The sequence below is a fragment of the Rhipicephalus sanguineus genome, chromosome 8 (genome assembly GCF_013339695.2).
Source record: "Rhipicephalus sanguineus isolate Rsan-2018 chromosome 8, BIME_Rsan_1.4, whole genome shotgun sequence".
Lineage (NCBI taxonomy): Eukaryota > Metazoa > Arthropoda > Arachnida > Ixodida > Ixodidae > Rhipicephalus > Rhipicephalus sanguineus.
The window spans coordinates 49,686,267-49,701,662 of record NC_051183.1 but is presented as its reverse complement, the minus strand read 5'-3'; the positions used below and the strand labels follow the sequence as shown (position 1 = coordinate 49,701,662).

Below are 15,396 nucleotides of genomic sequence, written 5' to 3'. Positions count from 1 at the left end.
AGACATGGCTGTAGTGTTTTATATTAGCTGCGAATCTAAAGCAAATGCATTATCTTAGAAGGTTCCCAGATTTGGGTTTTCGCGAACGTCTATTTCTGAAAAAGATAACGTCCTTATAATGCGTCCCTTATATTTCCACGCGAGTTCTTGTGCTAAAGATGACAGGCTTCAGGCTTACATTTGGTTTGTTAGACATGAAGTCGCACAGGTCTACATGTGAACAGGTGTTGTAAGGGCAGAGTGATCTCAGCCGGTAAGGCTGTAAGGAGGCTTCCTGTTAAGCAACGCAAAAGATAAAAATAGGAAGTATTGCCGCCCCGAAAATGTGCTCTGGAGCAACAAGCTTTATTGGCAGTTCTGGGAAGCAGCGAGAAACCATTTGTGACCACAAGTATCTGCGAAGCAAGGCTGGGAAAGATGACAAAGTTTCAATCTGAAAGAAAAAGAAAAGATTACCTTCGCATGATCACTCATATTATAATAATACCTGGTGTTTTACATGCCAAAACCACGATATGATTATGAGGCGCACGCCGTAGTGGTGGGCTCCGGAAATATTCGACCATCTGGTGCTCTTTAACGTGTACCTAAATCTAATTACACGCGCCTCTAGCACTTCGACTCCATCGAATCGCGGCCGCTGCGGCCGGGGTGGAAGCCGCGACCTTCGGGTTAGCACCCGAGAACCGTAACCGCTGTATCACGGAGGCGGACCGTATTATCGCTCAGAGATGTCGGAACACCGTGTTCGTTGCTGGTTGTATTGACAAAGCACAAATATGAGAATATCTCTATTTTTTATGTTTTGCGCACTTCTTTATCGGACCAAATCAACTTCGCCCATTATCTCAATGGTATGTTTTTGCTCAATAGCTTTTCTTTTATTTCTGCATATTTCGCATTTTCAGTAAATATCTGTCGTAAATCTGCAACATTTGGTGTCTTTTAGGGTCGTAGTAGTGGTAACGCTGTACTATATTATTGAAAGCATTTCTTGGTGTATGTATGTATGTATGTATGTATGTATGTATGTATGTATGTATGTATGTATGTATGTATGTATGTATGTATGTATGTATGTATGTATGTATGTATGTATGTATGTATGTATGTATGTATGTATGTATGTATCCACCGCACGACTAATATGCACGCCTAGACGGAAGCAGTGGTTTGTACCCACCTCTAGCCGTGGTATCCACCGCCGTAGCCCAAGCCGGCGTTCTGCCCGAACGACGTCTGGCCATATCCCGCCTGGAGTCCGCCAGCGCCGCTTCCGAATCCAGTGGAGCCTTGCTTAAGTCCGGAGCCGAAGCTCTTGCTGTCGCTCGACGAGAAGCCTGAGCTGTGACTGTAACCCTGCTTGTTGTTGTACGAGTCTACTTTGCTGACAGCAGCACCACCAGCGAAGCCTGCGGAACCCTGGTTGAGTCCACTAGCACCGCCCTTGTATCCTCCCTGCTGGCTTCCAAGGGAAGAGCCATAGCCTGACTGGTAGCCGCCACCATAGCCAAGACCGCTTCCGTAACCCAGACCACCATAACCCAGGCCACCGTAACCCAGACCGCCATAACCCAGACCGCCGTTAACCAGGCCGCCGTATCCAAGACCACCATAACCGCTTCCGTATCCGAGACCACCGTATCCGAGACGACCATATCCAAGACCACCGTAGCCGAGACTGCCGGTACCATATCCGAGGCCACTGGTTCCGATGAGTCCTGTTTTGGCCAACGCAGGACCAACGAGACCTGCTCCACTATAGCCGGCGCCAAGCCCACCAAGTCCAGCGCCTCCGAGACCCCCGCCGACGAGTACAGGCCCTACGCCCCCGCCGTAGCCGCCGACACCGAGACCACCGCCTAGAATACCGCCTCTTCCTTCGATGTCCTTGTCTTTCTTGGCGGCGTCTTCAGCGAAGGCGCTGCAGGCCACGAGCGTGCAAACGGCAGCCACGGAAAAGCACTGCGCTTGGAAGAACAGGAATCATCATCATCATCATCATCATCATCATCATCATTACCACTGTAGTTCATAAAAATCGGGGGACAAAGACCCATCTAATTCATATACAACCCGTGTTGCCTCAGCTTGTCATGTCGTATTTCTACAAACTTCATATTCCCAGCCTATCACCTAACTCTCACGCTACTCGGCTCAGCGTTTCTATTCTTTTGGCAGGCGCATGTTACAATAATATAGGCTGACCAACATCATCATTGTGCATTACTGTCGAAACTCCGCAAGCTTCATTAACCAGAATCTCTCGCCCTCTTGATGCATTACATACATAGTAGGAACCACCACATATTTTAATATTATTCTTGGTTTAAAATCAGTTCTGTAAATTTGCTCTAGCATCCATGTTTCGATATTTTCATTATCTACTTTTACTATTCTTTGCCCCATTTAGATAAGAGTGGAATGCACTAGCTGTATACTTTTTCTTTCTAAACGGATCTTGACTTAAGAGTCACTCATGTGCGCTTGAAAAATATTTCAGGCTGAAAGAGAGACTAGAGAGAAAAAGAAAAGGAGCTTCTTCAGTAAATTACTCTCTGACAGTTGGCAGACTTCTGCGGCAAAAAAATAATAATAATAAGGTTTGGCAAGTGCGGATTGTCAAAAACTTGAAATCATACTGGCGTTGCTTAGCTTTAGTGTCCCCGCAATAGCTTGCGATGATTCGATTTAAATTGAGGATTTTGTCCCAGCGTCTAGTAAGTGTTATGTCGATGCATAGAACCGAAAAGTGACCATGGGAAATTTTCGAAAACTTTCACAGTGCTAGCACGGCCAGAATGCGAGAAAATATTATCGGTTGAAACTCGTGATATCACGGTGACGCACTGACTTCGAAAGCTTGAAGAAGAAATGTTGTTAGATTGACTTTTGTTTCCCGTATAAAATTTTACCTGTTACTGCGAAGTTGACGTAATAATGCTTATAGAGATAATGGTAGGCCAGTCTACACTCGAAATTAGCTGCGATTTATGGGTGCCGTTTGGCGAAGCTGGCCGATAGACATGCAGATATGGCATGTCTCGCAGTGATTGTGTAAAGAAACGCAGCATGTTAAAAGACTGGGCGTGCAAACATAGACACAAGGGAGAAGTAAAGACACCAGAAACGTCGAATGACAAATGAAAAGGCGCACAGTAGCGAACCTAGGCAAGAGGCGAACTCGGACACGCGTGGTAGCCTACGTCGGAAGTAACTGTTCATGCATTTGATTTCTTCTTTAAGCAAGTTAATTGGCGGTTGGCTCACGCATGTACGGCCACTACTATCGATATGCCATGCCTTAACTATTACACGCGGTTCTTCATTCCTGCGCCTGTACAAAACAGCGCATTCATAGAATTTCGGCGCGCATTTACAGTTTCGATAATCGATAGATTAGACGGTGAGCCTCTGGTTAGCGGCCTCTTATGTTCCAATGTTCTCGGGTTAACAGCATTGAACATTAGTTAGCATATATACAAAGAATATGCAAAAATTACTTGTCGCAGTCTAAATAAGCACCGTGAAAAGGAACTACGAATGTTTCAAGTTATCAAATTTAGGAAGAATGAAGGACTATCATACAGAGTGTAAACATTGTCTCACCTTCATTGTTGGCAGATGTTGGCGACTTCAGCTGAACCTTGTGTGTGGGGAGCCGCCTTGTCCAGGACCAACAACGATGGACAGTAAGTGAATACCACGCCTACGGCCGGCTCCCGTTTTATAACCCGACGCAACGGAAGCGTCCTGTGCAAATGCGAAAGTTCAAAAGAGAACAACCGAGAAACCGTTGGTCTAAAGGAAATGCCGTTGCAACACCTTTCTCCTAGTGCGTCGTTCTCTAATTAATGTTTGGTTTTGCAATAACGGAGGTTACGTGAACAACACGGATCTCTATGCAAGCGACTTCTTCTACGGTCAGCGATGTGTTCGTACGAATTTCAGTGACACTTCCGCACAGGCGTCTTCCCGGAGCTTTCTTTAATCTCGCTTTTGCTTTTTTTTTCACATTGCGAATTAGATGCGGCGTCGCCTATATGCATTAGAGGCTCTGAAACGCGCGCAAAAGTATTCGAGAACCGGTCGGTACGAAAAGCCCCGCTTTAATTCTCGCGAATACGGGAAACTATGTGAGGGTTGTCCAAGGGCGCGAAGCTTCGGTCTGCCTACCCACGTTGCGGTGGCTGAGTGGTCAAGGCGACGCGTCGGTGAGCACGAAGTCGCGGGTCGAGTTCAGTTCAGTTCAGTTTATTCAACCACAGGCAGGTACATAAGAGTACAGGTGGGAAGAAAAAAAAAAGATGCATTTCACAGCTTCACTGGCCCCCTTCGCCCGCAAAACATATTCAGATGGGTCGAGTAGTGTGCATGATTGGGCTGGTTGCTGCACTGTAGACGACGAATGAAGCAGCACTTAAGATGGGACAAGTTTTCATCTTGTCCAGTCTTAAGCGCTGTTAGTCGTCTTCTTCAGATGGGTCATGTTCAGATGGGTCGGAATGCAAAAAGAAATCTTTCACTTTTTGAGCGCGCAATTGAACAAGGACGAAAAGCGACGCGGACACAGCGCTGCGCCCGCCTCGCTTTTCGTCCTTGTTCAGTTGTGCGCTCAAAAAGTGAAAGATGAATTACTAGTATGCCCAAGCATACTCTCTTTCAAGCAAAACAAAAATGAAAAAAAGAGGAAAGAAGTCATTCTGTGTGGCGCACTTTAATGTGCAAAACCTGAGGTGCTCTGATATCTTCATCGAGTCAAACTAGATCAAGTGGTTTATAATTACTTCCTCCTCACGGTGGCTTTCTTATTAACTCTCTGGCCAGTTTCGGCCCATTGCACCCCTCTCATCAATGTTTCGAAGGTTCGTGTATAATCTCCGATTTTGCATTTCGTTAGTTGGAAACATGAGCGAGTGGGTTGTTACAATAATTCTATTCTAATTTCGTGAGTTGCAAAGCAAAAATGCTGGGTGGTTACGCTGCGAAAAGCCTGCGCTGTAACGTGGGGTAACTTCGCTTTTAGCTTCGGTCCACAGTTTCAACAAAATGCTATAAGACGAATTTCTTATGCATGGCATGACGAAATTAAGAAACTCGATGGCACAAAATGGAATCAACTTGCAAAAGATAGGGTAAATTGGAGGTCATTGCGAGGGGCATTCATCCTGCAGTAGACAACCTAAAAATTATGGTGATGGGCACCTAGTTCACGCGTTCACTGGTTGCCCTTATATGGTAGTTTGGGAATGTGCTTTAGTTAGAATGTGAAGCGGCTACGAACGCTCAAGTGTTATATCATGTTCATTATGCTATGCGGCTCATTCGCTAACATCCCGTGTCAGTGACGTGTCTGCTGTCGCTTTTACGTTTCATAGGCAGCGTCATATTGAAGTGCAAATATTTTGGTACTTCCAAAAGTTGAATGAAGCTGTTGTTGTAAATGGAAGAATTATTAGGCTATGTGCATCCTCTCGCCTATAGTATAGTTCATTATGCAGCTAAGAACGGTAAACGATGCATACACAATCATGCGGTTGAAGTGCACCGTTTTGAGGCGTATTCACAAGAAAACAATATAACAGAATCTTGGCAGAACACGAAGGCCGATGCCAACCGATATCACATTGCACACGGAAATCCAGTAAAATCACCCTTATTCATTTTCCCTGCGCTCAAGTTATTTTTTGTGCTCCTTCCACAACGTCATCGGGAAATTGAAACTGAAAGGAGCCATTGGCTTTTCGTCCGAAGTGATTAAGCCTAAGCTGCAAGGGAAAGAAAACTAATAAATAAGAAAGCATTAAAATGAAAGACGCGCGAATTAAGATTCCTTGTCGAACAAATGGCCTCGCTCCTTGATTTTTCTTTCCTGGAAAACGTGGCAAAAGAGGGCAATAGGTGGCGATGTCGTGCAGGCTTAGCGTAAAACCCAGTAGTATTGCTCTTCTTTGGCCTCCATTGCCCAGTGTAGCTACGCGTTTCACATGCGTACGCTTTAAAGCTTTAGATGTGAGTAGCAAGTTTAAACATAGGATGGTTTCTCTTTAAGAGTTTGCCTTAGATCGCTGGTCGGGCATTGATCTTTGACGCAGGTGAATTAGACGCAGGTTGACAAGCTGGTAGAACGGGCGTTTTTTTTTTTCTTTTTTCAGGTTACGTCGTGATATAAAGGCAGGTTAAGGAAACAGATAAAGGGATACATAAGATATACAGTTGAACCTCGGTATAACGAACACCGGTATAGCGAATTATTTGTTCTAGCGAACTAAACACGAACTTCGGTTGCTCACGCTTCACTGCAGTGACACTTGTCGTTTCAAAACGAAACCAAAAGCTGGAGAGGCGCAGTGATATTGGCTGTAACGAAGACAGATTGAGTTCAGGCGAGTCTCGGAACTCGGAGGCTAGTCTCAGAAAGGTAGCATAAGAAGCAAAAAAATATTAACAGATATTTCACTACCATAGATATTTAATGTGGTTCTGACATTAAACAACTGGTTAAAAGTGACGATTACACCCTTCTTAAATATCAACATAGGCCTGTTTTGTCAACCGAACTTTGCTCTGTTGTAATCTCGCCTTCGCGTGTTCCCGTCTATTTTAGCTTGAAATGCCACTAGAAGACAGGTGAGGATTACCTCGTTTATAGTGAGTTTGAAGCCTAGAATAATGCGTTTTTGTAGCAAGAATTTTTACATGAGCCAGATTACCGAATTGTTGGAGCTGATTTCTCTCCGTAATGTAACAGCGAATATTGGATGTCATTGCTACTTTGTTATAAAAAATTTCGATTGTCAGCTGTGGGCTACAGCTGAGGCAAGAAATGATAAGAAAATGCACTTCAGTCACGACAGTTTGGATAGAAATTCACGACATAAACCTGCATGGAAGGGTCAGTCAAAATTCTTGGACAAGCGAGCGCGAGTCTCAGTGCCTGTGGCCCTCGGTTTACTCGCACGGGTTGGATGTTACCGTTGTTGTCCATCTCATTCAGTACCAGCTTTTTTTATAGCGCAGCTCTTAGGCGCCCGTTCCTTCGTTGAGCGGCGTCGCCGTCGCCGTGGCGTAACCGATAGACGTGAAAAAGTAACCGATAGACATAAAAAATAAAATGAGAAAAAATACCCAGGATCCAATGGGACTTCAACCCGATCTGTCTGAGTGGCATACGAGTATTCTACCACAGAGCCACGCTGGTGCTTCAAACTCATTTGCGAAAAGACCCTATACAGGCGTCATGTGGGGCAAGAAATCGCGTTAACCTACGTAATATAGTGTGGCAGAAGAGTAAGATAACAATCAGTCATCACACAATGCGAATCGCGCAACGAGTGTGTGGTTTAATGCTTTCCATCCACTGCAAAGTGCTCAGCCATAACTCTTCATCGTCATCAGCCACATGCAGCATCAACAAAGTGCACATAATACCTTACAGATGTGTAGCGCGGGTACCTCGCTTATCGACAGAAAGACGAATAATGGCGCAGTGGGTGCTGTCCTAGTTCACAAAAATTATGATTTATGGCGTAGTCGATACCTTGCGGAAAGCGAAAACTTAAAACACAGTTGGGCTTGCCCCAACACGAAGCTGCGCTCAGAATTCACATTAGGCAGTATAGTAATCGTCGGTGAAGTTTTTTATCGTAACGACAAGCACGCAGGTACGCTCATCTATGCATAACGATGCACGTGCATGTATTCAAGCATGTGTGCGCTTGTAAGTAGAGCCTTCGCGTACTCGTTGTCCGAATAATTAAAATATTTGCTGGAGTTTTACCTGCCAAAACCACGATATAATTTTAAGACACGCCGTAATGGAGGACTACGCAGTGATTTCGACCACCTGGGGTTCTTTTACGGGCACTTTATTCTACGCCCACGGTTGTTCTCTGTATTTTGCCCCCGTCACAAATGTGGCCGCCGAGGCTTGTAATCGAACCAGCGTATTCGCGTTCTGAGTCCTCCAGGATGTTCGGCTCCATTACCGATGAACAATAAAGTGCCATATGACCGTATGACAAGACAGTTCCATATGTCCTTGGCTTCATTGTCTGCTGGTTTCGTTACGTTCAGTCTATAATAATTGTTGGAATTTAACTTCCCAAAACCAGGATGTCATCGTTGGGGACTCCGCAGTGGAGGTATACGGATATTTAGACCACCAGGAGTTCGTTAACGTGCGTCTAAATCTAGGTACACGGGCATCAAGCAGTTTCGCCTCCATAGAAATGCGGCCGCCGCGGCCGGGATTCGAGTTACGTTGAGTCTAACATAAAAACGAGTCCTTGATCCATTCCCTCTCTTTCGTTCATTGTCTGAAATAGGAACACACATACATGCGGGCCGCCTAATCACTCTTTTGGTTTCCGTTGGTATCATTCGAGTCCGAATCACACTTCATTTCGCTGTTCTTGTTGAGATCCGTCGTGCCCCCATTTTATGCATTTTATGCACCCATTAAAATATTAAATTTATGCAGGACACACCATCATGAGGCAAAAGGCAATTACATAAAATTTCGAAAGAATTACGCATGTGGACCCGCTTCAGAGCCTCGTCCACTGCGTGAGCTATGCGTGTCGCCATGACGCACAGTGGATAAAATACTTCGGAGGTCTGCGTCTCATGCTCAATTTCTATACATTTCTTTTACTTTGAATACAATAACGAGAGAAAATTAAGTTAGCACTTAATGCGTTACAAGGCATGTGCTAAATTTGCGTCATAAATGTGCTTCCGAGAGTAGAAATTTTGTTGATGTGGCTATTAGAAACATTCCCTACGTAGAATATAGCCTACTACTAGGTTTAATGCAAGTATGAAAACTACCAGTCACAGTCAAATTCTCAGGTATGCCCTGTTCATTAAGTGCCGCATTGTGTTCCCCCAAAAAAGTTCAATTGCCAAATTTTGCAAGGAGCTTAGTTTATGAGGCTACGCAAAAAAAAAATTGGCCCATACATCATAGAACAGTACTGAATGACCAAAAATTCATCTACTTTTCGTTTGTGCGTAATATTGATCCAGTCAGAACATTGCAGGTTGAATGACTGAATAGTACGTTGCAAAGTGAAGCTGCACATTTGTAGAAGAAAAAAAAATCTGGAACCGAATTCGCAAAATTTCTCTTTCACAAGTGTGTTGTCCCATTGGTCAGCAGGCTTTGCTAATGATATGTCGCGAGTCGGGATTAGCTCAAATGTTTTCTTACGAAAATCCTCAGCGTAACGCGTTTTTACGTATACGGGCTCAGATATTTGTAGGAGTCACGAAAGTATATTTCACTTTTTTTTCAACGTACACAGCGTCACATCCCGTTCCTTCCATAGCTGCGTCTGATGGTTGTCAAATAAACTGCCGTAGGGCTGAAATGCTGCCAAGATTTCTTTAGCACCTGAAAAAGTCAATGCCGACAGCTGCTGTATATGAGGCTAGCGGGTATCCCTTTATGATTGCTTGTGCGCTAGCACACTTACTGACAAAACTTTACAAACACGCGCTGTGTTACCCCCAGTGTAGAGAGAGAGAGAGAGAGAGAGAGAAATCTTTTAATGAAAAGCTGGAGATGTTTGCCTGGCTATTCGCCTGACAAGCTTTTGCTACCTTACACTGGGGGTAAAGGACGAAGGGAATAAAAGAAAGAAAGAAAGAAAGAAAGAAAGAAAGAAAGAAAGAAAGAAAGAAAGAAAGAAAGAAAGAAAGAAAGAAAGAAAGAAAGAAAGAAAGAAAGAAAGAAAGAAAGAAAGAAAGAAAGCACTGTAAGGGTACATGTGCGCCTGTCCACTGCACGTCTACAAGCGGTCGCTTAACCCGGTCGAGTTTAAAAACAGTAGCAATGATCGCGTCGCCAAGAGAGAGAGAAATAGATGAAAAGGAAGAGGCAGGTAGGTTAACCTGGTGCGAGCGACCGGTTTGCAAACTTCTGTTGAAAGACTATGGCCTCAATTTTGATTCCTGTTGTCATTTTAGTCGTGTTTGGCAATCATCTTGCCATATCGCAATCATATTTTTCGTTTCGAACGTCAATAAATAAGACAATTAACATAACCGAGGAATCTATTTCGAAGAAAAGAAATATTAGTATTTCCCACATATTTGCGAAAACCGGTTATAACTTATTTTCAGCGTTGTTACCCTTGGTGACCATAATATCTGACATATACTGAAATGTACTCATTCCCCTGATAACTTTTAAATCTAATGCTTTCTATCAAATGCATGTTATGGATTTGGTCCCATTTTATACATTTAACTGTTCCCATCAATGGGTCACATAATAAACCGACTTGATCACTTTTCTGTAGCACACGTCTTCCACATTTTTTTGCTGCCGGTCTCTTGTATGTTTTTCTGCTGTTCTAGCAGCCATAAAACCAGTGGCACACATCCAATCTGGCGTTTCCTTTATTCCAAGATGCGTGCTACCATTCCCAGTTGTACATGCCTGGTGAAACAATACGTCGATTCCGGTACATACGCACTAAAACATGCACTGCGAGCTACGTTATTTACTACACAGGACAGCAGCAAATAGCATCCGCAAAATGGTGAGAAGATATAAAAGAAAGTTCAGTTTATAAATCTTTAAGCACCACCCATCTATCGATGTTTGTCACAGTCGATGCGTATCGCACTGTGTTTGTTGAAGAGTTTCTTAGGTACCCGTCGGCACCTGCATTCTATTTGATGGCGATTTGACGACACTCCATCTGCGTTGGGAAACATGACAAACACCTCCACGCGTTACCTTGAAAAGAAGGAGTTTCTGGAGGCAACTGTAGTGTTGTTGAAGATGTGCGAAACGTTTCAAAACGTTTGCTTGCGTGTGGTACATTCTTAAAGGCGTTCAATCTCGCAGCAGGTCTGGGTACCAGAGTCCTGCAGGTCACATCCAGCCGCCGTCGGATGTCATTTAATAGCTTTATTGGTGTTTTATCCTGTGTAGATATGCGCAACGCTGACGCCAAGCACTCGCGTTTTTGCGCATTCAAACCGCATCCAGTCCTATAGGTGCCTGGTCGGTTGTTTATTCAAAGTGGCGGGGAAGTAGCTAAAGAAGTACTAGATGCACCTAACACAGTATTTATTTACAGTGTATAGCTATCAGCCGACATATCCATCACCGAAGCCTCATCTAGCATTCTTTCCGAATGATGACTGTCCGCGCATTCCCTAATTACTGGCAACTTCGTTTTCGTATCCAGCTGATCCCCACGTGTGTCTGGAGCCGAACTTTTTGTAGTCGGTCGTCGTGAATCCCGAGCTGGATTTGTGACCCCGGTTGTTGTTATATGTTTTCAGATTCTTGTCGACAGTTCCGCCCGCGAAACGAGCCGATCCGTGGCTGTGTCCGGCACCGCCACCCTGGTCTCCTTCATGATGACCGCCGGTCGAAGAACCGTAGCCAGACTGCCGTTCACCAACGTAGCCGAAGGGGTCGTACTTAACACCACTGTATCCGATACCACCGGTGCCGATGAGACCAGTGCTGATTGCAGCCCTTCCATGATGGCCGCTGGTCGAAGAATCGTACCCAGACTGGCGTTCACCACCGTTGCCGAAGGGGTCGTACTTAACACCAATACCACCGGTGCCGATGAGACCAATACCAATTACAGCCCTTCATGATGGCCGACGGTCGAAGAACCGTAGCCAGACTGGCGTCCACCACCGTAGACGAGGGGGTCGTACTTAACACCACTGTATCCGATACCACCGGTGCCGATACGACCATTGCTGATTGCAGCCCTTCCATGATGGCCACCGGTCGAAGAACCGTAGCCAGACTGGCGTCCACCACCGTAGCCGAGGGGGTCGTACTTAACACCACTGTATCCGATACCACCGGTGTCGATGAGACCAGTGCTGATTACAGCCCTTCCATGAAGGTCGCCGGTCGAAGAACCGTAGCCAGACTGTCGTCCACCACCGTAGCCGAGGTGGTCGTACTTAACATCACTGTATCCAATACCACCAGTGCCGATGAGACCAGTGTTGATTGGAGCCCTTCCATGATGGCCGCCGGTCAAAGAATCGTACCCAGACTGGCGTTCACCACCGTAGCCGAAGGGGTCGTACTTAACACCACTGTATCCGATACCACCGGTGCCGATGAGACCAGTGCTGATTGTAGCTCTTCCAAGATGGCCTCCGGTCGAAAAATCGTACCCAGACTGCCGTTCACCACCGTAGCCGAGGGGGTCGTACTTAACACCGCTGTATTCGAGACCACCTGTGCCGATGAGACCAGTGCCGATACCAGCCCCTCCATGATGGCCTCCAGTTGAAGAACCATACCCAGACTGGCGTCCACCACCGTAGCCGAGGAGGTCGTACTTAACACCACTGTATCCGATACCACCGGTGCCGATGATACCAATGCCGATTACAGCCCTTCCATGATGGCCGCCGGTCGAAGAACCGTAGCCAGACTGGCGTCCACCACCGTAGCCGAGGGGGTCGTACTTAACACCACTGTATCCGATACCACCGGTGCCGATGAGACCAGTGCTGATTGCAGCCTTTCCATGATGGCCGCCGGTCGAGAAACTGTAGCCAGACTGGCGTCCACCACCGTAGCCAAGGGGGTCGTACTTAACACCACTGTATCCGATACCACCGGTGCCGATGAGACCAGTGCTGATTGCAGCCCTTCCGTGATGGCCGCCGGTCGAAGAATCGTACCCAGACTGGCGTTCACCACCGTAGCCGAGGGGCTCGTACTTAACACCACTGTATCCGATACCACCGGTGCCGATGAGACCAGTGCTGATTGTAGCTCTTCCAAGATGGCCTCCGGTCGAAAAATCGTACCCAGACTGCCGTTCACCACCGTAGCCGAGGGGGTCGTACTTAACACCGCTGTATTCTAGACCACCTGTGCCGATGAGACCAGTGCCGATACCAGCCCCTCCATGATGGCCTCCAGTTGAAGAACCATACCCAGACTGGCGTCCACCACCGTAGCCGAGGAGGTCGTACTTAACACCACTGTATCCGATACCACCGGTGCCGATGATACCAATGCCGATTACAGCCCTTCCATGATGGCCGCCGGTCGAAGAACCGTAGCCAGACTGGCGTCCACCACCGTAGCCGAGGGGGTCGTACTTAACACCACTGTATCCGATACCACCGGTGCCGATGAGACCAGTGCTGATTGCAGCCTTTCCATGATGGCCGCCGGTCGAGAAACTGTAGCCAGACTGGCGTCCACCACCGTAGCCAAGGGGGTCGTACTTAACACCACTGTATCCGATACCACCGGTGCCGATGAGACCAGTGCTGATTGCAGCCCTTCCGTGATGGCCGCCGGTCGAAGAATCGTACCCAGACTGGCGTTCACCACCGTAGCCGAGGGGCTCGTACTTAACACCACTGTATCCCAGACCACCGGTGCCGATGAGACCAGTTCCGAAAAATGACGGCCCGGCGAGACTCCTTCTAAGGCTTCCGATCCCAGCATCTCCGATGGCCGCACCACTGAGACCACCGATGGGGTATCTAGGCCACAGGCCCAAGATACCGTAACCATCTTCACCCGGAAGCCTTCCGTAACTTCCTGCTTTTTTCTTGGCGTATTTTTTGGCGAAAGCTCCGTAGGTCATCAAGGCGCAAACAGCGGCGGTTATGAAGAACTGCATATGGAAGAAAGTAAGGTGCCTATGAGGTCTAGGTCAAAACAGTTTGGTTAAAAAGAACTTGCAGATACAACTGGGCGCTTGACTGAGTATGAGGCTAAGTAGTCCGCAAAGCGAGGTGTGCATTGTGGAAATAAGTACGCTTTTGAAAGTAGTACTGAATGTATTATAAGCCTTCTAGACAACCCATCAGTGTAAGCGCTGCAAGCGAAGAAGGAGGGCTCTCAGGGCACTAGCAATTGAGAAAAAATGTTTTGCTTTCGTGCTGTGATTGTCGAGGCAGTGTTAGGAATTGGTGGCACTGAGCTGATCCGTGATACTTAAGAGAAGCGAGCCGGGAGAATGAACTTAAACTGCTGAGCGCAATTTTAGGTGACCTTGCAAATTTTTTTGGAGAACAGTAGCAAATGTGAAACTAAGAAAAGTGTATTATGAAGGTAGCGCACAAAATTCTTTTCAAGACTTGACTTGGTAACAAAATAGCATGTCTACGGTTAAGATAAGCCTTTGTAGCGGCACTTTGTTTTCCTTACGTTCAACCTACATGCAAGTATTCCAGGTACGTGCATTGTATGATTATAGTAATAAATATCTTCATTTACTGGCAAAATCTCCTTGTGAATAGTTTTAATAAAGTTTTAATTAATGATAGCTGATTTTTACGCACCGGTGTTACTCCGAATCCGGCGCGCTTTCTTACCGGTGTGTGTCATTACGTATTCTTTGAATTAACATAATCAAGTTAGGCCGAAATGATCCACCTACCTTCATTTCTGTCGAGATTTACGTACTACCGATGTTCAAGATGAACTATGAGACTCGGAGTATCCTTACGCCTCGGGATCGATCGTTGAGACTGAACGTTTGTCGTTTAATGGCTTCTTTCTTATACGCACCACAAAGCTGGCACCTAAGCGCGGATTAAAGAAAACAAACACGAAAAGCCAAAAAAGGAAGTGACACAGAATTGTTTCTAATGGCCAACCGTTCTCGTTGTGCCTTCTGATGCTACCCAGCTGCGAAGGAGCCTACATACTAGCAAGGAGGCCTCGAATACGTTCCCTCTCAATTGAAGTGCGTCTCAGCCTCCAAAGTGCCTTCCCCGTTACATGAGACCTACGTTTATTGCGTCCAATGTTGATGTCCGTACGCTCTCTTTCTCGGCTATCATCCTCTCCTGCAAACGTAATCCTGCTCCGTCCCCATTTTTTTCTTAATTTCTTATGCTATGAGGATAAAATTAGCACATTCGGAATTGAAATGAATTGAAAACGGCTTTATTAGATCCTGCAGAGAATGCCTATTGCACTAGAGGTCTTGACTTCTCTAGCGCGCTTGGAAATCGTGTCCTATATATTAACGAAGTAAACGCGTCCAGGGATTTCGAAGCGACGTTGGTTGCTTCTGCCTTCTATGTAGAGGATAGCGTTTACACCCGCATGCGTGACAGTCGCAGATACGACAGATACTATTGTGAAACAATGCTATAAAGGAGCTCAGCTTTCTTGAGCGTGTATGCACTCGGCCATCAACAGCGGGGATACACTTTGCCCTGTCAAACGTATCAAACCAGGGGCGTAGCGAGCAATTTTTTGGGGTTTGTGTGTGTGCGTCTACACACATACAAAATGTAAAAAAATGGGGTGGGGGATGTAGGCAAAATGTCATTTTTTTCTGGGGGCCGGAGTGCTAGTTATGTGCTGCAGAGTTCTCCGCAGTTGTCCACTTTTCTGGTGTGTATTTGTAACCGCTG

General features: G+C 46.1%; 1 protein-coding gene across 1 annotated transcript; it reads right to left on the bottom strand.

Moving 5' to 3' along the window:
• Positions 1–1,185: 1,185 nt before the first annotated feature.
• LOC119403215 (spidroin-1-like) lies at positions 1,186–14,730 on the bottom strand. The gene is made up of 4 exons (XM_049418230.1): positions 14,409–14,730; positions 11,620–13,640; positions 11,219–11,518; positions 1,186–1,924 (listed from the first exon to the last, which is right to left on the bottom strand). Exons 1-4 carry the CDS (start codon positions 14,412–14,414, stop codon positions 1,186–1,188), a joined length of 3,066 nt encoding a protein of 1,021 aa, XP_049274187.1. The 5' UTR covers positions 14,415–14,730.
• Between the last annotated feature and the right edge of the window lie 666 nt (positions 14,731–15,396).

Bases quoted from the DNA above. Each gene is read 5' to 3' on its own strand.
- LOC119403215 (XM_049418230.1), bottom strand. The intron at 11,519-11,619 runs GTAATTGGTATT...TTCTTCGACCAG, and splicing joins GTCGGCCATCATGAAGGGCT to CGGCCATCATGGAAGGGCTG. The intron at 1,925-11,218 runs GTGGGGATCAGC...CGTGGCCTGCAG, and splicing joins AAGTTCGGCTCCAGACACAC to CGCCTTCGCTGAAGACGCCG.